We start from the raw sequence: 22847 nt of genomic DNA, 5'->3' as shown, positions 1-22847 counted from the left end.
CTATCTATCTATCTATCTATCTATCTATCTATCTATCTATAGACATATATAGTAATGCACATATTCGGAAACTATGGAGCTTCATTAAAGAATTTCTATGACAAAAAGATAATTTCATATTGAGTTACCATTAACGAAGATACAAACAGTTTGTTTGGAAGACACAAACGTAGTTTAGTGAACTTTTAAAAATTTTGAATTTATAAAATTAGCTACAATTCACTTGTGAAAAGTTTGAGATGAGCGATATAAAAGTCATTACATGCAGTATTACTTTGACTCATGATACATCTAAAGCTACTGGTACCAAAAACACATGACATTAATGTTTTCCGTTTGTAATAAAATGTACCGAAATGGCTTAAAATATTCCAGATAAGTATACCATTACAAAATCATGTATTAAGTTAGTTCATGATATACTGCCCTGGATAATAGCTGGAGTTGGTACGTTCTCCATAAGTTATATGATAAACATTGATATAACGAATTTTGTCTTGCATTCATTGTTAGAATGTTTCTAAGGTAAAGAGTCAGTCAGATTAAAAAATCATTAGTGTTTTATGAATCTGACATAACGATAAACTAAAATGCATTTGGAATGAATACATTGATTGTTCGAACGATCGATGATATTTCAAAAGCGTGTGTTCATATTAGCAATAATCCGAATAACCGGCAATGTTTAAACTTACTGAAGCGTTTCATTTCTACATTTATCTCCTTAGAAACTTTGTTATGTCACGTCAAACATAATATTCATCATGTGCTTTTAATTATGTATGTTTTTAGGCTACCACTGAAAAATATATTCAACAAAGCTTGACACATGTTCTCGTCAATGAAAGATCACCGCACGCACGCATACACACACACTGACACACACAGACACACACACATAAATAAATAAATCAACAAATATATATATATATATATATATATATATATATATATATATATATATATATATATATATATATATATATATATATATATATATATATATATATATATATATATATATATATATATATATATATATATATATATATATATATATATGTGTGTGTGTGTGTGTGTGTGTGTGTTTGAGTGCGAGCGTGTGTAAATGTGTATGTCCTGCAGTATCAAACTCCATTTCACCAAGCTACGATTTTTTTTGCATCGTGTTGAAGAACTTATGGGGTCGGTAATTATCGGAGGAAAAGCTGACCAAAATGCACTGATGTTGCAAAACGAATATCAAAGTCAACTCTTCCTTAATTTGTATAGTGCCTGTTTAATGTTTTATAAAGGTATGACACTGGGTGATCCGAATCCTTTTCATCTCTGTGAATATACACTCCATCAACCCCTACATCATTTGTGCAAACAGACCTCTTTAACATTTGACTAAAATTGAAATAAAATTTCACATAATATCCAGTCATACCTAAAATATTACATCCAGTGCTTTTGCTGACAAGCACATGGAAGTCAAACATAGTCTTGACCTTACCTTGTACAGGACAGATCTCATTCTCTGGTTCAGGATCCACAATACACCGTGAATATGGATGAACGCCAGTTACTCTTACTTGGTCCTATACAATTATTCTCTAGTCAATATTTAATTTCTTTTTTTTTCAGATTGTCTTAGTTGAGAAGCTACAATGTCAACGTTTTGATAGATTTCATTTTCTCGTTTAGAAACATCCTGAGAAAGTGCTCATATTCATGTATTAGCTGGTTTAGTTTACTCTATCCTTCTGGTTATAGACGAGAAAGTGTATGGCCAGATTGTTTAATATTTCTAAATGTCACTACAGTCAGATCTAATTCCATAATTTCCACCTTTGTACTACTTTATGAGCATAATGTTTCGGTTTCCACTTCCAGGGAGTGCTAATGATGTAATTTTGATCATTTACTTTATTGTCAATTGTATAAGTAATACAACCTTTAGCTCAAAATGGATTTTGATGTATGGTCAAGTTTGTCAAACCTCTAATATCAAAGTTTATATGTATTTCCTTTGTATTTCTGTCATACCTTAAGTTCTTTTTTGGGCTAATTGACAGGCCTTGGACGGATTATGTTTGAAAAAAGTGTTATCAAAATTTATACATGATTTTAGTTTAATATTTCTAAGACGAATAACTTTAAGTCGTTATGACTTAGGAGGGAGAACATGATAACTCATTGACAACTCTTCAGCAGCAGATTCATCAGTGGGTCTCCTTTTTCTCACAAGGACCTAACTTTTCACAAGATAACAAATTGGGACTGACGTGGCTTTATTATTGGGTTTCACCAATAGCCTTACGAAACAAATATAATATATCCGGATCATGTTCCTATTCAATAATAAGTGATTGTCCAAGCGATACCTTTACAATCATATCAGGACGTAAAATGAATTCATAATGCAACATAAAGGTCACAAACAAAAGCCTTCATATGAGAGGAAATATATGTTGATGAAAAAAACTTAATAGAGGAACGGAAAGAACGAAAACCCAACACACTTCGGATGAGTTTTACATAATGAACTAAACCGAAAATTAGCATTATGGCGCCATTATATCGCATTAGGGGTGGATAGGGAAATTTACATTAGGTCACCATTTTACGGTGTTCTTGTTAAAAGGAGAAATCATCTTTAAATGTCTTGCAATACAATATTTTTCTTACCGATATCCATATGAACGATATTTTGGCATACTAATGATTAATCTTCTTTCATTCAGTATCTGGATGTGCACAGAGATCTTTTGGAGATATTGGCATCAGCTTTACACGTGGATTATAAAATATGAAATAACATAAGCAGACCCAAGTACAGTCTTTTAACCTCGCAGTGGCATAATTGACTGTTTTTAAAATGAACTAATTTATGAAGGTTGGGAAAATAGTACCATGTTTATTGTACCAATATCATTTGACATAGACAGGACATGGCGAATGTGGTTAAAATACGCCCGTAAAACTTATTGCATTATTTTATTTTAAATTATAATTTGATAAGTTACATACACATTCATGCACACACAGAAAACTACTGGAAGTTGTCCCTCTTGCGCCTAAATGACATTTCTATTTATAAAATGCAAAGATTTCTGTCATATATATTTTTCTTGTAATGTACATGTGACGCAAGAAAAGATTGGAGACAAGTATAAGCATTTTAAGAATCATTTTATGCCTGATAGATTCTATCCCTTATAATGCTCCAAGAGTTATATACAAAACTGTCCAAAACAAAGAACTTATAACCTGCAAATGCAGCCAATAAATGTATGGAAAGTTAACAGTTTCTGCATGGATTTATTTTGTATTATTTGTCTGAGGTGGTGGGTGACTGGTCTTGCCGCACATATTTTTGTTCGTCATCCTTGAGTACTTTTTCTAGAATTGGACAAACATGATATATATCTCTATTCATCATTGGTTCTAAAATCATGCATTAGAAAATGTCTGATGTCAGTTCTTCATTATTCGTACGCGTTTCCTTTAATAAAAGGCTCTAGTAAGTTCGTCATGTTTGCAAATAGCACATATACAACACGTGTGGAGTCAGTTCATGTGATGCATTGGAACAAGTCTGGAGTCAGTTCGTTTCATACATTAGAGCAAGTTTGGAGTCAGTTCTTAGCATATATTATAGCAAGCCTGGAGTCAATTGGTATACATTACAACACGTGTTGAATCAGTTTGTTTCATCTGAGGATGCTTCCAGTACCGATCTTAACTTATGTTTGTCACGGACGGTCTGAATTATGTTTGCAAGCACCCATGACATTGTAATGGCGTAGATATCTTTGTCGGCTTACGACACACTCTGATGCACATTTTGTGTCAGCAAGGAACGCACTGTACAGAGATGTTTGGGCAGAATATATTTTAAAGAGTTATCTAAATGATCGCCCGGATGATCATGCGAGCATTAGGACATTAAATCAAACTCAGTAATCGTCAGTGTTACGTTTCACCGATGTATCCATGGAACTTAAATGTTTATTAGAGCGCGAGAGAAAAGAAAAGAAAAAAATAAGTAAAGAAAATTTCCAAAACCAAACGATACTATTATACAGTTATCAACGTTCGTATTATACATTTTATTAATTCGATTCTTTTATTTTAGAAATGTATGTACAAAGTGCTGATAATTCGTTTGTATGAAATTTAGATTATCTCAACAGAAGTCACCAACAGTTATAACTGTGACTGGATATGCTTTAAAAATCTAATTTTCTTGGTGTGACTATGAGTCGTTTCAGCATACAAAATTGTTACAAACCTAGCTAGTTACCAGCACTCTCTCAACAGTTAAATGGAAATATTGGACAATGACAAACTTTAAACTTGAGTAGAATCTTTTCAAATCTAAGTTTCATGCACGAATAGCAATGCCAAAAAATGCCAAGAATAGCAAACTAAATAAATATGGAACTGGTCATCCAGGTGTAAAAATGTAGCTTCTTCAAGACCTTTAGAATCAGTCATTTGCAAATCTATACGGTTGGCTATAACGAATTATGTTCAAATAATCAAGAGATTACATTGTGTAGAATGTCGCAACCGTATCATCACGCCATCCCATTTATTGATTGAAATTGACGTTTGTCATCTCCCTCACGAGTAGTACATATTTAATCGTTCGTTACAAGCGTTGATGCTAGTACAAACCGGTATTTGGAATACTGGACAAATACAAATATATTGCTTAATTTGACTATTTTGGAAACCCATTTCACTAAGTCTGCGAATGATGGAAGTCTTGAAGTTCCTCGCCTGTTTGATTCTCTTCATATCTACCTCACTGGCTGTTGGTGAGTATGATAATATAAACTATAATGAAGCATATCAATCATGAAGATATTTCAATTAGTTTAGGATAACATACTTTTATCATAACAAAAATGCAGTAATTAGGAAAAATAATACCTTTGTATATTCTTGTTAGACTTAATAAATGACATAGTTTAGATTTGTAAATAGATTGGAAGAGTTTCGCTCCTAATGGAAATGTTTTGTCGACACGAAATGAATTTGTCTGTAAGAAGTTCGTATCATAGGATCATCAAATGTGTCTATTTGACAATTCGTCGAAGTGAAGAAATGTGTTTATAAAGAAAACATTTTGCTATAATGCAATATTGCCTCAGATATTTTCTTTTGGCCTGAAGTTTCCTCTCTATTTTAGCAAGAATTGATAGAAAGTTATATATATATATATATATATATATATATATATATATATATATATATATATATATATATATATGGGCAATGAGTGGTCTAAAGCGCTCTCCGTTACGGATCACATCCATCACAACTATCTCTGCGTGGGTTTAAGTCTCGGATTCGGCCAATGTGGGTATGTGAGAAAGCTTGACAGTTTCTTCTAAAGGTTCGGTGTTACCTTCCGAGTTTTTCCTGGGTTCTTCTTCCACCATTAATATTGGCCGCCATTCATAGTCTATGTTTTACAGAAAGGTATATAACGGGTCAGTTGGTGATTACAAAACAGATTTGGAAGCAGATGTTGTTATAACGATGATTCAACATATGTCTCCTGATTAAATTCTAAGCAAAGTTCAAATTTAGACCGTTAGATGTTTGATGATCGTCGCCTATGGAATAGTCCATTTGTGTTTATACAGCCCTCATATACTGATCTCAGTGTGTGCATATGCTAGAGAGCGAGAGAACTATAGTATGACACTGCAAAGCTGAAAATTCGAACTCAGCACAGCTTAACTAATGTTTTTGACAAATCTGGTCTTGATTTCCGTAGTTGGCCTCATCCTGTTTACGATTTCTTTTCTGCGATGTCAGGGTCTAGCCATGTTGAATTGTTCCCAAAATACTCATACCGTATCTGTCAATGTCAACACTGGCGACTGTGTCTGTTCATTCTCATAACCTAACCGTTTGTAAGAGTGAGATGGCTAATGACATAACCTTTGAAATCTACAAAAGAAGTATGTTACTTATTTAAATTGGAATTATAAGTGAAAGTGTGATACCTTCTTTCAGGTTATCTCTTAGCCCAATTCAACCTAGAAACGATTTCAGGTGCAAATGTATAGGAATATATTCAAATATTGTCTAATCAATGGGTCAGTTTCGACAGGATGAGCCCTAGTTTAGAAACCACGCGGTCAGAAGTGAGATGGCAGTGATCGGTAAAGTCGAGCGCTTTATACAAACACATTTGTCAACTGTTACATTTCTCTTTGCCGCTAGGAGCGATACCAGTAAAGTGTTGTCATGAACAAGCGACACCTTTATACAGTCTCCTGGTTATGAAATACAAAGGGGGAGTAACTCAAGGGAATGGTTCATGTAAGGAAATTAATAGTTTGAAGGAACTTTAAAAGATTTTGAAACTATTCATGGAAAGTTCATAGAAGCATATGTTTAATCACTCCTTCACTCCTTCATTCACACAGTCTGAACAAAAATGAATTGTACATGGAACAAGTGCACGATTCATGGCTGTATTTGTATTAGTTTATATTATTCGTCTAAGAGAGGTGGGGTGTCTCACCGTAGTACTATATACATTTTCTCCGAAAAGCATACATATATGGTGTTAAATATTTGGAATTTCTTTTATAGGCACTTAAATATGTGATGCTTCTTCATTTTTTGTTGAAGATACCTAATACAATGTCAGACCCTGAAATAACAGGTTTTAAAATTGAAATAACCATTGTGCATGTGTCTCGCGAAAGCAGGTTTCTTTACTCGGAAGTGTTTATCTGGTTGAAGAATAATATGACAAGCAGGGTTGTTATTTTTTAATATAAAACGTTACTTATGACCATATTTAAATTTTAAAATATTCTTGTACAGGTTTTGCTTCTACATTTCAACAATATTATGGAGCTGGGATCGTTTAAAACCTTTACCTGCTGACGATTAGATGAAATATAATTGAAAATGCATTTATCAGAGATAGACATATAAATTATAAATATATGTTTCCATTCGTCTACAGCCGAGCATAGCAGTAGTTGTAGTGCTTGGAAATTGGATCAAGACTATGCGAACAACCTCGATGCATCTTTTATATTGTGGGAGAGGAAAGACTGCCCGGATTCAGACTGTGCCAAACTGTGCGACAGGGATCCATTATGCAGATCGTTCTTCCACCACCCGTCACTGAAATTGTGTCTAGCGTCCTCTTCATACAAACGTGGAATTCCAACAGAAAAAGCAATGCAGCAAGGATGGAATTATTACACTAGTAAGCTAATCACAGACAGATATAATCCATGCACTATTGGCTTCTATCAAAAATGGTTCACACTATTTTTATGCTAACTATTGAATCATACAAAGGTTTCATAACGAGACGTTGCCATTATACTATACGACTGACTAAAAAAACCTGTGTTGGACGTGGCGCCAATACTTAAACCTGTTTATGACTAATACCATAAATTATACTTCTCTATTCGACGACGGATTAGTACGATCTGTACAAGACGTAAAAATGTTACCTGAACGGATTTTGTACTTGTAGTATGACAACAATCTAACACATGACTCATTCATAAAGTCTGTGGAGGATGTGACACGATTACTTAAATGGATTTAAGATGTTTATCGTATTGATAACACCCTTTAAGACGACTGACTAATAAAATATGTGAAGGACGTAGGCCCATTACCATAACATAACTGAAAATTTATGTTTCTCGGGCTTGGGTACTATATATTTATAGGTATTATTCCTCAGGTTTATGTCAAATCAGTAAAGTTTAGTCCAAGATAGGATAAATCGTTTGTTGTTATGATGTATAATTAAAACCAACGTCTCACAGAGACGGTTGCAATTGTTTCAAAAAGATATGACCAAAGTGATACAAACTGATGAGATATGGAAATATTCTTAGGCTCATGATGACCCTTCAAGTAACTTTTTGAGATAAACTGTGTTCACTGCGCATGGTGTTACTTTGATACATTTAAACTGGAGCTATGCTATTTGGATGGGATTTAGAATGTTTTCATGACATTATGGCTTTTCATCCCGTGTAGCACCGATGCCAGCTGTGAAATCAAAGTTCCCAAATATTTCGGACAATTTTCTCTCATAGTACATCTATTGGCTTAATTTTCAAGTATCTATTGTAAATAATTTTGGGGAAGTTAAAATCAAATACATTATGGAATAAGTGCCTGCATATGAATTACCGATCTGTTTTACAAATCAAAAACCCACACTCAGGTACTTTTTCCATGTGAGAAAGAGAAGCGATGCTTGAAGGGTTTCTTCAAGAATTCTGTCAGACCCAATAAAAGTAAAATTTTAAATAAGTAAGATGCATTACACTCGTTCCTCCTGCTCTAGCAGGGGATATTTATTTCAACTTCAGTGGTCAATCTGCTGATCTATCAATCAATGATTGAATCTATCAATCGATAAATCAATGTAAGCTACCTTATCAATAAGTTATTTCTTTTGCTGACGAGAGAGAGAGAGAGAGAGAGAGAGAGAGAGAGAGAGAGAGAATAAAGACAATGGATATAACTGTGGTACTGAACGTACACTCATACGTTATGCATAATAACACCGTTTGTCTGGTACAAAGAGACACCCCTATCATATATTAAAACAAGATAGCACTGTGAAGAGTACCCAGATAGATTTATGATTTGTATTGTGACGATAACACCATATTAGACTACTGACTAATGAAATGTGTGAAGGACGTAGCACCATTACCATAACGGATATAAATATTAAGCCTTCTCAGGCATGAGTACGTTATATTTATAGGTATTATAACGCATATTTCTTTCAAATTTAGAACGGTTCTTCTAAGATAGAATTAGTCGTTAGTTGTCGTGATGTATAAATAAAAACAACGTTTCACAGAGACGGTTGTAAAGTTTCAAAGATATGACCAAAGTGATACAACTTGATCATGTATGGAAAAATGCTTTGGCTCATGATGACCCTTCAAATAACTCGTTTGAGACAAACATTGTTGATTACGCATGGTTTAACGTTGATACGTTTAAACAGGAATTATATTCATTGGATGGCATTTCGAATAATTGTATGACCTTACCGTTTTACATTCCGCGTAGCAACGCCGCCAGCTGTGAGTTCAAAGTTTCCAATTATTTGGGAATAATTACTCTTATAGTACATTTTTTGACCTAATTTTCTAGTATCTGCTGTAAATATTTTGGGGAAGTTAAAATCAAAAACATTATAGAATAATGACATGCATAAGAAGAACGGATTTTATTACAATATATGCTCAAGTACTTCTGACTTCTGAGAAAGAGAAGTAATATTTAGATGGTGTATTCAAGAGTTCTGTCATACCCAATAAAATCACAATTTTGAATAAGTAAAATATAATACAATCTTTACTCTAGCCGGGGATATATATTTCAAATAAATCAATAAATCTACTGATCACTCCATCAATGAGTGAATTTATCAATCGATCGATCAAGCAATATTTGTTACCTCATCAAGAAAACCAGTCTTCATTAATAACAATAATATAACAAAAAGGTAAAGATTGACGTTTATCCTTTTTACGACGAGGGGGGGGAGAGAAAATGAGGTCAACGGAGACAATGTTATGCATAATGACAACTTTTGTCCAGTAAAAACGAATACCTGTATCGTGTATTAAAATAAATTATCTATATTTTCAGTGAACTTTCATGTACAATTGTTTATTTACAGCTTTGCTGACTTTTTTATTTACAGGACCTCAATACTGCAATGAAGGATATGTTTACAACCAGTCATTGGCTCTGTGCTACAAAGTTCATTTAGTGAATGAAACTTCCAACAGCGCCATGATTACATGCGAATCGGAGGGAGCCAAATTGATGATCATCAGGAATGAAACTGATTTCAATTTTGTCCGAGAAGGTATTATATTGAGTGAATTAAAAACCTATTTATGTTCAAATGATTGGCAGGAAGTGTAATATCGTCCTATCGTAATCATTCAGGTTGATATGCAGTCAAGCAATCATAATTTGACATATCATGAAAACTTAGGTTAGACTGAGAAGAAAGAAAGCAAAACATTTTTCCCCCGTTCTTATGTGTTTTTGTTTTCATAGATAAACCAATCAAATATAATGTATCGTTACATTTCAGCTGAAATATATTCATGTAGATTAGTTTCTTTATTTTTAAAACTTTTGAAAATATCTGTGTTAGGCATTATTTTATACACCACAAACGACGATGCAAAAGTTAAATCACTGTGAGACATTGATGAATGACATGTCAAGGTTTGGCTTGCTTAAATGTGAAAATTATTTTCTGTTTTTATTGAAGCATTTGAAAGTTAGCTTTGAAATATTAGTTGCATTACTGTTTAGTATATTCTGCAATAGACTATGCATATTGTCAGTCATTGCACTAGTTTCTATGTAGAATTGAAATATTGTTAAAAACGTTTTACGCTCATGTCTCTCTTGCTTTGAATGTATTGATGTCGAGTATACATTTTAACACATTGGTCTCTCTTGCCTCTATTGTCTTGATGTGGAGTATATATTTTAACACATTAGCCCCCACCCCTTGACTGTAATGTCTTTATATGGAGTATACATTTTAACACATTAGTCCCTCTTGCCTGTAATGTCTTGATGTGGAGTATACATTTTAACACATTAGTCTCTCTTGCCTGTATTGTCTTGATGTGGAGCATATATTTTAACACATTAGCACCCCCCTTTGACTGTAATGTCTTGATGTGGAGTATACATTTTAACACGTTAGTCTCTCTTGTCTGTAATGTCTTGATATGGAGTATACATTTTAACACATTAGTCCCTCTTGAAAGAATGTCTTGATGTGAAATATTTATTTAAATACATTAGTCCCTCTTGCTTAGAATGTCTTGATGTTTAGTATAGATTTAAACACATTAGTCCATATTGCCTGTACAGTGATGATGTGGAGTATACATTGTAATACATTAGTCCCTCTTGACTATAATGTCTTGATGTTCATGATACATTTTTAACACATTAGTCCCTCTTTGTAAATTATTCATATGGAATTCACATTTTAACGCTCTAGGTCTTTTATATGTAATGTTTAGTTATTGTGTATACATTTTAACGCACTAGTCTCTCTCGCCGCTTTAGTGTTAGGACTGATCGGACTGTTATCAGGATAATGAGACTGGGTGGGACATCATACTATTTGTCTGCGGCATGTTACCCCAGGTTTAGAAATCATTATAAACGTCCACACTGCAGACATCGTTTCGATATGACTGAAAAATGGTTAATGCTACATTAACAAAGCTAAATCACACACACACACACACACACACACACACACACACACACACACACACACACACAAACCCTCTCGCCTGTAATGGTTTGATATGGAGTATACAATGAAGAGCCCTAGTTCCTCTTGCCATTAATGTTTTGGTATGGATCATACATTTTAACTATCTTATGAAATCTTTGTCAAACGCACATTCGACTAAAAGTACAACCTAAGCTTTCTTGCCTTGACCTTTGTTTTTCTTTCTGAAGGGAATTATTATGTACTTTTAATTTCCGTTGTTTGTTAGTTTTGTTTTAAATATATCGGTATGTGATATTGTATTTTAATATTGTATGTTGGACTTCACGAAAATCAAGTTTATTCTATATCTGGACCTGAATTCTTTTATTTTAAGTCTCTAAGCAACTAAGAACAGCTAAAATACTCTCCATGTTTGTGGGTTTAATAGAAAAATAACAATTAATAGAAGCAAATATGTTTATTAGAAACTGGTTCAAGGTTATTGGGATTCTCCTAACGTACAGATCATAGGCCTTCAGGGTAGATATTTTCCATTATGGAATATTTGTTTTATTAGAAAATGCTAACTGGGACATAATGTCTAGGAAAATACTATATATTCTTGTTACTTGAAACAATATTTACTCTATCTATCTATCTATCTATCTATCTATCTATCTATCTATCTATCTATCTATCTATCTATCTATATCTATCTATCTATCTACCTACCTATCTATCTATCTATCTATATATCTATATATCTATCTATCTAGCTATCTGTCTGTCTGTCTCGCAGGCTGTCTGTCTCTCAGCCTGTCTATCTATCTATCTATATATATATATATATATATATATATATATATATATATATATATATATATATATATATATATATATATATATAGATAGATAGATAGATAGATACATACATACATACATACATACATAGACAGGGGAACTAGTATGGCTAAGTAAGAGTAACATGAAAATCATATTCTTCTTTATAGTTCAACAAATAATCTATCAATATATACAAAAACCCGAAAATATAATATTTAACTCACAATATTGTCAATTAAATATACGCACAGTATAGAGTAATCCGACCTAATTTCAACTGTATTCAAAATAAATTCCAATCTTTAATATGCCGATGTACCTTAAATGATCTGATGTGTCGCAATGAATGAGTCCAGAATGTCCTTGAATAAATTAACAAAAGTCCCAAAATAGTGATTGAGTCCAAAATGTCAATGACTACTTTGTAATTCTTATGAATATATTTAAATGAAGTATTAGTTTTAACTTAATCTAGAAAGGACTTAAGGAAGGAGTGAAGAATGTTGGACACTTCAGAACCTTGTATAAAATTTTTAGACCCAATAATATGACCACGACGTTGGTTTTTTCCAATTTCCATCAGAGAAATAAACATCGCTAAGTATGTTTCTTTTGATTGTAGCAAGCAAATAAATATATAACTTCGATGTAGATTTAAGATATTATCAATCTGCTGGAAACTCATTAGGTGCAATAACATTTTGTCGTAAATAAATGAGCATTGGTGATATTCTGTTGATTTGAAACATATATTTACACACGCACATTCATGCATACATACGTACATACATACATACATACATACATACATACATACATACATACATACATACATACATACATACATACATACATACATAGATACATACATACATGCATACATACATTGATGAATAAGCATGTCTTCAATATAATATTTAATATTTTAATACTTTTGTAATGCAGTTATGAATGAGACATTAGCAGATCAAATTTGGATTGGACTTCGAGCAGTGGGTTCAAACAGAGAATGGATGTGGTGGAACGGTGAAACGGCATCATATACCTCTTGGAACACCGATGAACCAAATAACGAAAATGGTATTGAGAACTGTGTGGTTGTTAGTAATCGATTCAATGACGTACCCTGCTCTGTGTTGAAATACTTTGTTTGTCAGAGGTTCATTTAGCATATGTAGGTACTGAATGATCAGATCTTATAATTTAGACAATTTGTTTTACTTACATCTTTTAAAGGAAACTGTATACACCCACCCGGATCTACCCATTTGTTTCTTCAAACCATAACTGTCATAGGACATGTGTATAATTATAGAAACATATAAAATAGTTACTGCTTTTTAAGATCTAAAACTGCAATATGTAGTAACAACTCGTGCAAAATTAAGAAACCAAAAACAACCAGTACAAGTCGTTTTCCAAAGCATGTGCTATACATTTTAGATTTATTAGAAGAATTGCAACAATCGGATAAGATTACAGAAATCTCAAACATGTATTACGCAGTCTCGTTGTTTTAATGAAGTATTCTCAATTAAAATGAGCCTGGTCCAGAGACAAACATATTAGGTCATTCAAAATAGGTCAGTTGACGTCTTATTGTACTTTTAGATGTATGAATACCACAATAAAAATATACGACTTAGCATAGTATATTTTGTACGATACAATCTTGTAATCATTTACGTTGTTATAAATAAGTACTTTACCTTAGCTCTAGCTTCGAGGAAATTCAATTTTAAAATCGTATTAATAATAACATTTGTAGAACAACAAAGTCGTGTTTTAGTGCATATATAATTTCAAAATTAAATGTTAAACAATATGCGTCTATTATTCATGGAATGATTACTTGGTGCTGTCTGTAAACTCTTATTCCAATTAAAAACCCTGGAAACAAATCATGCGTGATACTGAGATGAAACACATACATAGTATAGCTCTTTCTACTCATTTTGCACTGTATCCGAACAGCCTGTTATTTCTTTCATGTGTAATGCTCCTTATAGTAAATGAAGATTAGTTTTAGCTGTAGTGATAGGTCGCAAAAGAAAGCAATTCTGTTTATATATATGTCATTTAACTGATTGCGCATTTCATTCATGATTAATGATATCTTACTGGAAAAAATGAGTTAAAATTTGTGACCATGATTGTCATTGTCAGCCGATTTTGCAAGTGTCATATCTTAACGTTCAAAGAAGAACACAGGGATAAAGAATCCAAAGTTATGTACCAACAATGTAATGAATGTTCATTTTAGTTTACTTAAGTAAAATCATCTCTGAATTGATAAAAATATTATGACGTTAGGGAAACATATTAGAAATTATATATAAAAGTGTGTTTGTTTCTCCAATTTATTTGTCCTATTTTGTATTACTTATTTGTAAAGTGAAAAGATAACCAATGTAATGTTTGTTTTCCATTCTGGTCATTGACATTTTGAAATTAATTTTTTCAAGGTACAATTGCAAGCTTCCTTTGATACTTAAATAATTCATGTTGTCAGTTTTTCATAAATTATAAGTAACCATGAATTGTGAGGCTGTTGGTTGCTAATGTCAATTAGGCTGTTGTTGGATAATGTCGATTAGACTGTTGTTGGCTAATGTAAATTAGTCTGTTGTTGGCTAACGTCAATTAGACTGTTGTAGGCTAATGTCAATTAAGCTGTTGTTGGCTAACGTCGATTAATCTGTATTTGCCTAATGTCAGTTAGACTGTAGTTGGCTAATGTCGATTAGACTGTTGTTGGCTAATGTCAATTAAACTGTTGTATGATAATGTCGATCATACTGTTGTTGGCTAAAGTCAATTAAACTGTTGTATGATAATGTCGATTAGACTGTTCTTGGCTAAAGTCAATTAGACTGTTGTTGGCTAATGTCAATGAGACTATTGTTGTCTAATATCAGTTAGACTGTTGTAAGCTTCTGTCAGTTAGGCTGTTGTTGATGCATGCTTTTGGATAGGGTAACGCTGATAATCTTACCATGGTAACATAACCCTATCAAATGAAACTTCGTGATGCATCCTTCATGATGCATCCTAGACGCACAAGGTTATGTATAAAATATATTGGGTCAGCGATAATGAATTGGGCAGGAGGGGCAGTTACAGTCAGTATTTAACCCACCCACACAATTTGTCAGCAAACGTCTTGAAATCTTGAATTAAATAAATTTAGCTATAATTCATCAGTACAACTTTTTTACTGTTTTCTTTGCTTGTGTCACTTTAAATCTCCATATGTTGCCTGAGTTATGAATATTTAATTCTTTCGTAGTTAAATTGTATTTTTTTGATTACATGATATTATAATGTAATATTATATGTTGGACCTAACCTTGTCCTAAACTGATTTAATTTATGCCTGAACCAATTTGATTTTTTTCATTAATTCATTGTAGACAACTATTACATTAATAAATTAATCTCTGTATATATGGGTTTTGAATCAATATTATTATTAATTACTGAGTCTTTACTGTTGTATATTTTGTGTCAAACTTTTGCAATCTTCTATGTCAATTACAAATAATCCAGGTTATATTGGTGTGGACAATTGCATCATTCTAGAAGCTTTATTCCCCTCATGTAAGGGTTTTGTTTTGTATATAAAAAGCTAATTGTGACATGAGATCAAGTAGAGAACCAAATAATCTTGTAAATGTGAGAACTTGGTCATTAGTGCTTTAAATTTCATCAGAATCAAGATGAATTTTTTCTAGCATTTTTTATATATTGGGATGGAATTAAGTTTATACAAATTGAAGAATTCAAGTGATTATTTTCTCTGGAAATAAACAATTGCTCTGACAAAATTCTTGGATAAAGACATTCTTTGGACTTAATAGACTATTTAAACCTGGAATTATGTTTCTCTGATTCTACAAAAGACTACTGACACATCATCACTCTATAAGCTACAACAGCCACGTCATTGCATTCGTTGTTTTTATTTCTTCGGTACTTTTACTGAATTTCATTTAGGACTTAAGTTATTATGACTTTTCTTTGTAATTATTGCTTTATTGTAATCAATTCACAGTACCTTATGTTCTTTTTCCTCATTTTCTCTTTTTATGTTAGGGAAATACATTATGTGTTACATTTTACAAAGCTTGCTGTCTTTCACTCTTTTATGTTACTTACATTTAGAGCACATAGTAAATAACACCTTCGAACATGGCTGTAGTGTGGGGGTTCACCATAATAGCTGTATAATTTATTTGATTATTTGAAACATTGATCTAACATATTTGTTGTTGCACTTATTGTTATAACGCTGTTTTGGTTACAAGGGCAGTACACTAATGATTTATTGTATTTGCATCCTACACCAAGCTAATCTAGTTTTGTTACAGGTATTCATTGTATGAACGATGTCTGTCTCCTCAGGGACTCTGGATGCCATGACAACCTGAATATTAGGGGACTGTTTTAATTATTTATGTTTTAAGCCATCATTGGAAAGTTGATCCACACTTTGTATATCTCTGCTTTTCTCTCTCTCTCTCTCTCTCTCTCTCTCTCTCTCTCTCTCTCTCTCTCTCTCTCTCTCAATCGATCGACCGAAAATGAACAATAACCATACTTTACCACACAGAGTCAGCAATGTTAACAATTATTTAATAAACATGGTGGGGCCAGGTAACATATTTCTGCTGAAGGATGAAAATCACGCGTAGAAACAAGCTACTTTTGACATATACAGGACTCATACCTAAATCGTTATGATGTTTATTGAAATGGTAGGCAATGGTTCGTGAAATTCTACTCGTGCTGTCTCTTTGTCTGCACGTGTTACTTTCGATAGTGTTAAACTTTCTCCTCCCTCTTTTTTCATCACACTATGATTTATTTTCTTCAATGACAGACCAGAAACACACTTGCTAATATCAATACGCTGCTCCATCGCTGCTCAAATCAGATATACTTCATGTAGAATTGACACAGATAAATTCAGTCATTATCTTCAAATTTAGCAGAATCGATAAACATACCAAAATCTATTCATTCCAGACTAAATAGAAAAAGTTGTTGTAATCCGCATTCATTTACAAAATGACTCTAAATTTCAATTTTAAGTAGATCAAAAATCCAATTTCTGTCGCAAGTGATGTCGTGCGCGCAACTAAGTTCAAATATCACGGCGGAGATTTTCTTGTTGCTGTGTACTGATGAATCTACGCTTGTGTATTTAGTTTGGAATACAGCTGAAATTCAGTTACGTTGTTTATTGTAGTGTATTTTTGTTTATATAAGTAAGTCTTATGTAGATAAAGAAAATGAACATATAATAAAAAGGTTACTGCATTTGTATGGGAAAATACGAACTCGTTTTGTCTGATGGATATACTGCACTTTCAAGGTCGTTCAGTATATCTATCGGAAAAAACTCGTTCATATTTTCCGATACAAATGCAGTAGCCTATACATACCGATTGTCATTCTGTTAGTATTGAATATGCTATGTGTTGTTGTTACATATTTGGATTGAAAAATAAGTACACCTTATTGAATGTTTACAGCTTTGATAAAACTAAAGGTTGACTATCGTACAAAACCATCGATGAGTCTATTAAATATCTTAATTGTGCCATTATTATTAGTTTTATTCTCTTTCAGTGTTTTAGGGGTATGTTTTGACTATGTTTGCTCTCTACCTGAAGATTAAGTCCATCTGTGAAGATCATTCTCGCTCACGGTTCTACTTGCAACTAAACATGTGCCGCAATCATTAAAAATGTTCATGGTACGTTGCCAATTAATATTGTGTACCATGACTGCTTCCACGATTTGTTGCATGTACATATAATGGAATCTAAAGTGTTCCATGAAAGGAATACGAAACTGAGATGCATTCATTTATTTTACCGTTTTTCCCTATAGTAGCGAGCTGAGGGCTCCATCGGCTAACAAACTTAGCATTGGTCCAGCAATAGCTGATATATTAAATTCTTGTTTGATAAACATTTTATTTTAAATTTTCGTAGGAGACTATGAAATGCGTATGTTCCCCATTTAGACATTTTTTCTCGATTGTTTGCATTCCATATATAGAAAGTAGGAAGGTATCTTAGTGGTAGGCGTGCTAGAATAGAACACGAGTGGGAGCAATGTTTAAATCCTACCAACGGATCAGCTTTGGTTGTCTGCTGTGTTGTGCCCATTGGTGCTTCTCTCCAAATATTACAGTACCAAATATCCTTCTTGTGCAAATATGCCGTATAGCACCAACCTGACAAAAGCATTACATTAAAGGAGTAGTTCTAATCAGATATGCATGCAACAAACGTCGTACCTTTTCGAACGTATGCCATCTTAGCTGATTATTTTTGCTACAAGATAAGTAAAGAAAATGCAATAATTTCCGGTAATTAGACAAATAAAATGGAAAATAGATTCGTCAGTCTATATATCAATGCAGATACCTTGCCGTTTCAAGACCGATACATCTGCGCTGAGTTTACGTCTATTGAATTTACAGGGCTACTTGCGACATCTGTAGCTGCAATTATACATTTAAATTTAAGAGATTAGTATAGACACTATATCCATATATATATATATATATATATATATATATATATATATATATATATATATATATATATATATATATATATATATATATATATATATATATATATATATAAATATATATTGTACGTGAGCCTAAAGTTATATAAGATTAACATTATGTTGAGGTTCTAAAAACAGAAAACTTATCTCTCTTAGAAACTGGTTTTTCATAGGTCGCGAGTTCGATACTCATCCAGTACAACCAATGCATTTTGCCTCCTTTGTTCTTCTTTTTGGCTCCCATTTCCTCGGCATGATAACGGAAACGAAGCGATAAATATACAGCTAAAACCAACCGTGTAGCACATTTTCTGCAAGCAAGCTCTTTCTATATTCAGTCCGCTTCGTTTTTATTTCCAGACCAGAAAAGTGATCACTCATTTTCAATTGATGTCTTGCTTAAAACTGTATTATCTCTATGCTACGTATCTTCATTATCAAACATAAAAATCTTACCGAATCGATGTGGCATATAAGATCAACTTCTGTTATCAATTTTCCTTAGTTGATCATGGAATTAGTGTGCATGAGAGAAGCATAGTGAACACTAGTTTGTTTGGGAAAAGCCTGAAGTAAGTGCTAACTTTTTAGGCTTTTTACGTTTGCTACATTCTTAAAATCCACACTACAGCAGTACACCTTAGTTACTACGGTTGACAAAGACATTACAACTTTACAACTCCATTGATTTTGTTTTGTGTGTGTCATAAACACACAGTCGATACCTTGTTTACCTGGACAAAACGAGCTTTAAATAATGTTGCTCTGAAAGGATGTTTTTAAAGCAAGTATACGCTGAGCATGTTTTGAATCATGTTAGTATCTAAGTGATAGTGATCACATTCCACATTTTGTTTTATAGATAGATGGAGATAGCTAAAGATTTCCACTTGCATTTATATTGTCGAAATATCTGTTCTATACAAGTGTTTAATATTTACCCTTAAAAATGACTTCCTTAATCCAAATAGTTTGGAGTATACATACATATATATATATATATATATATATATATATATATATATATATATATATATATATATATATATATATATATATATATATATATATATATATATATATATATATGTATGCATATATATATATATATATATATATATATATATATATATATATATATATATATATATATATATATATATATATATATGAAATGTTTCCATCAGTATGATAAAAGTAAGAGAGAATATTGTAATCTCCCCAGGTTAGAAAAACGTAAGCCTTTTTTTTTCTTTAAGTGAAAAAGAAAATCCTTATCATAGAGTCAACTTTCGCCTGACAGAATTGAAATGTCAAATGTATTATATCGTTACATACCACTTTAACAGTATTTCTTTATTTTTATGTTGTTATTAAAGGTAGGTGGAAAGGAAGGTACTAGTTGTATGATTTGAAAAAGAAATGTTAATTGTCGTTTTCATAGTCTGAAAAATACCAAACATTACAAGAATCAGAATTGAAAATTAAAACTGTTTAATAATAGACATCTCTCAACCATTATTTAGAAATGTTACTGCTGATGAAACATCACGTTATACATACGAATGTTGCAGATTTTATTTTCATTGTGTTTCCATCCGTCGCAGCAATGTTGTGCAGAACTGATTTTTGATATCTGCCTTGTCTTCCAACCTTTGCAACCGTAAGCAGTGGAAACAGTTTATTCAGGAAAAATCGTTCTTCTTGTATAATTAATGTTTTTAAAGTACAGACGTAGTTTAAATCAGCTTTGATATAATGGTGTATTTTAACACAACCTATTAATAATGTTTGTAAAGTATTAAGACAAACTAGAATGCTTTTGAAATATGCTGCTAAAAGAAAATATAAGTGTTATGGTTGTTAATAATCTATGTTCCTTCTTTTTCTCAACGTTTTTGTATCGAAACTCGTCCTGAATAATAAAAATTATTCCATCGAAACTCGTCCTGAATAATAAAAATTATTCCATTGAAACTCGTCCTGAATAATACTTTTTTTTCCATTGCAGGAGCGAAACTAAAATACATGCAATATATGAAATGGCTATTTTAATGCGATGTTCAAATTTCATACGTATCCTTAAAATGATGAAAAAGGATTTGGTTACTTGTGCAGCATATCTGTAGAAAAATACATGCTTTATAATTAATTATATTATGACAACGGCATTTTATAAACGTATCTGACTGAAACACATAATACATTGACACTCATAGAGTATGCCAAGTTTTATGATATTATTAAAACTTGACTTTTTTGTGACATTAGCATGGTTGCACATAACACGGGTGTCATACCAGATGTCCAATTTAATGACGTATGTCATTTTTTAAATTTTCCAAAATTACAGAAAAAATCAGATTATATTTGATATAGCTGTAAAAAACTGTAACATAAAGTGTTCACCAAACTAATAAACTCGATATAATGACATGGCATATCTCAGATTTCTCAAGATAAGTACATACAATTTCTGAAGTAACATCTGCTATTCTTAACGTGGAACATGTCTATCCATTTTCTTTGTATGTAATCAGTACCTGTAAAAATATATTACAAAGAATAACAATCATCACATATTTACTCCAGAAAATTGAGTGTATATTATTTGTTATACTTACCCTGTCCACCTATCATATCTTGCGCAATACCGTTCAGTGAAGTAGATGACACTGTACTTAGTACAAACATGTGTGAAATATAGATAACATGACCAATACATTGACCATTATTCATATAACCTTTTCTTTGTTGGAGTGCATGACAAATATGAATATAAACCCACCTACTTTTGAGTAAATACATTTTTTATCTTATGACCTATACCCACCCCCTCATGTAATCCCACAATCTCTTAATATCATGATATTAGTGAAGATGACCTGAAACTCCCATATTTGCCCGTGGGGCATATAACTGATGGTTTATTCTGTTGTCAGAGCCCCGAGTGTTTGCACAGATTGTTGGAGGAGCGGACAATTTAAAACATCAAACTTATAGTGCAAAATGACCTTATGGATAATTAAGACATGTTGTTTATATCCGTTTAGTTAAGGCGGTTTGACATTCAATGACGTCACTAAATTTGGATAGTTGTTTCTTAATTCTGCTCTTTTGCGCAAAACCTGTCCTTAAAGTGAAACAATACTTCGTAGAAAATAAGAAAATTAAACAAGTCCATAAATGAATACAATATATGTAGAAAGATTGTTTATTACCCGTTCCTTCTCAGTTACTTTGCGAAAGAGGGATCTTCTGGCACTTGACAATTCCCACTTGCATGGTTTCACATTAGTTAAAGGTGGTTCTCTGTAAGCTATTACCGCAGTAACTGCCATCTCTCGAAGAAACCGCTGTATAGTTCTATCTGGTGGAAGGTACTAATGACACTAGTACATCACGTGCCAGTACGAATTTCCCGTCGAAAACAGGATGGTATCCTCGAATCTGATAATTATACCCCTTCCAGTGGGGATTACTGTCTTTTATTTTCTTAATATGACGTCGCATTACATGAAGTGATTTATTAATGTATGGTGTCTTATCTCTTGGAAACTGTCCTACCACAGTTTGTTACATATAAAACGTTGATATGGAAAATGTCCTCATACATGATTGCGATATCCGACCAAACACCACTATAGCTGAACATTTCCGTGAAGGTGGAAGCGGGAGGCCGAGTGGTCTAAGGTTCTCGTCTTTACAGATCACAGACATCTCACCTTTGTCTAGTTGGATTCAAATATCAGATTTGGCCCGTCGTGGGCATTTTAGAAACATAGTTGGCAGCTTATTTTAGGTCTGTGTTTCTTCCAGCTGAACAAAGACGTTAAACAAAAAACAATAACAACGATTTGGAATAAAACATGAATTTTGAATTATAGAGAATAAAGACAAGAACATTTTGCAGTATGATATATTAATACACCAAACGACCATAACACAATACCATATTCCAGGCCATTATCGTATAGCACGTTCGAAACTTCAGATAAATTAACACATTCAATATTGAAATTTATTTGGAATACCAATACAATTCGGTTACTGCTTCTTACATTTGGACTTTTGGTAGAACGTTAAGGACTATTTGTGATGTAATTCACAATGCTGTAAGTTT

The 22847-nt window shown here is 32.5% G+C and overlaps 1 protein-coding gene across 1 annotated transcript; it reads left to right on the top strand.

Moving 5' to 3' along the window:
* Nucleotides 1-4685: 4685 nt before the first annotated feature.
* LOC149782283 (C-type lectin lectoxin-Lio2-like) lies at nucleotides 4686-17344 on the top strand. Its single transcript, XM_089934860.1, has 4 exons — nucleotides 4686-4811; nucleotides 6989-7237; nucleotides 9731-9898; nucleotides 13079-17344. Exons 1-4 carry the CDS (start codon nucleotides 4748-4750, stop codon nucleotides 13300-13302), a joined length of 705 nt encoding a protein of 234 aa, XP_089790986.1. The 5' UTR covers nucleotides 4686-4747; the 3' UTR covers nucleotides 13303-17344.
* Nucleotides 17345-22847: the final 5503 nt, after the last annotated feature.

Source organism: Sinohyriopsis cumingii, chromosome 15, assembly GCF_028554795.1.
Source record: "Sinohyriopsis cumingii isolate HCF-2022 chromosome 15, ASM2855479v2, whole genome shotgun sequence".
Classification (NCBI taxonomy): Eukaryota; Metazoa; Mollusca; class Bivalvia; order Unionida; family Unionidae; genus Sinohyriopsis; species Sinohyriopsis cumingii.
Note: the sequence above shows the minus strand (reverse complement) of the source record. Positions and strands in the feature narration are given on the sequence as shown.

Coding starts and splice junctions, on each gene's coding strand:
- LOC149782283 (XM_089934860.1), top strand. CDS start 4,748: ATGATGGAAGTCTTGAAGTTCCTCGCCTGTTTGATTCTCTTCATATCT. Junction 7,238..9,730: donor AGGATGGAATTATTACACTA/GTAAGCTAATCA, acceptor TTTTATTTACAG/GACCTCAATACTGCAATGAA. Junction 9,899..13,078: donor TTTCAATTTTGTCCGAGAAG/GTATTATATTGA, acceptor TTTGTAATGCAG/TTATGAATGAGACATTAGCA.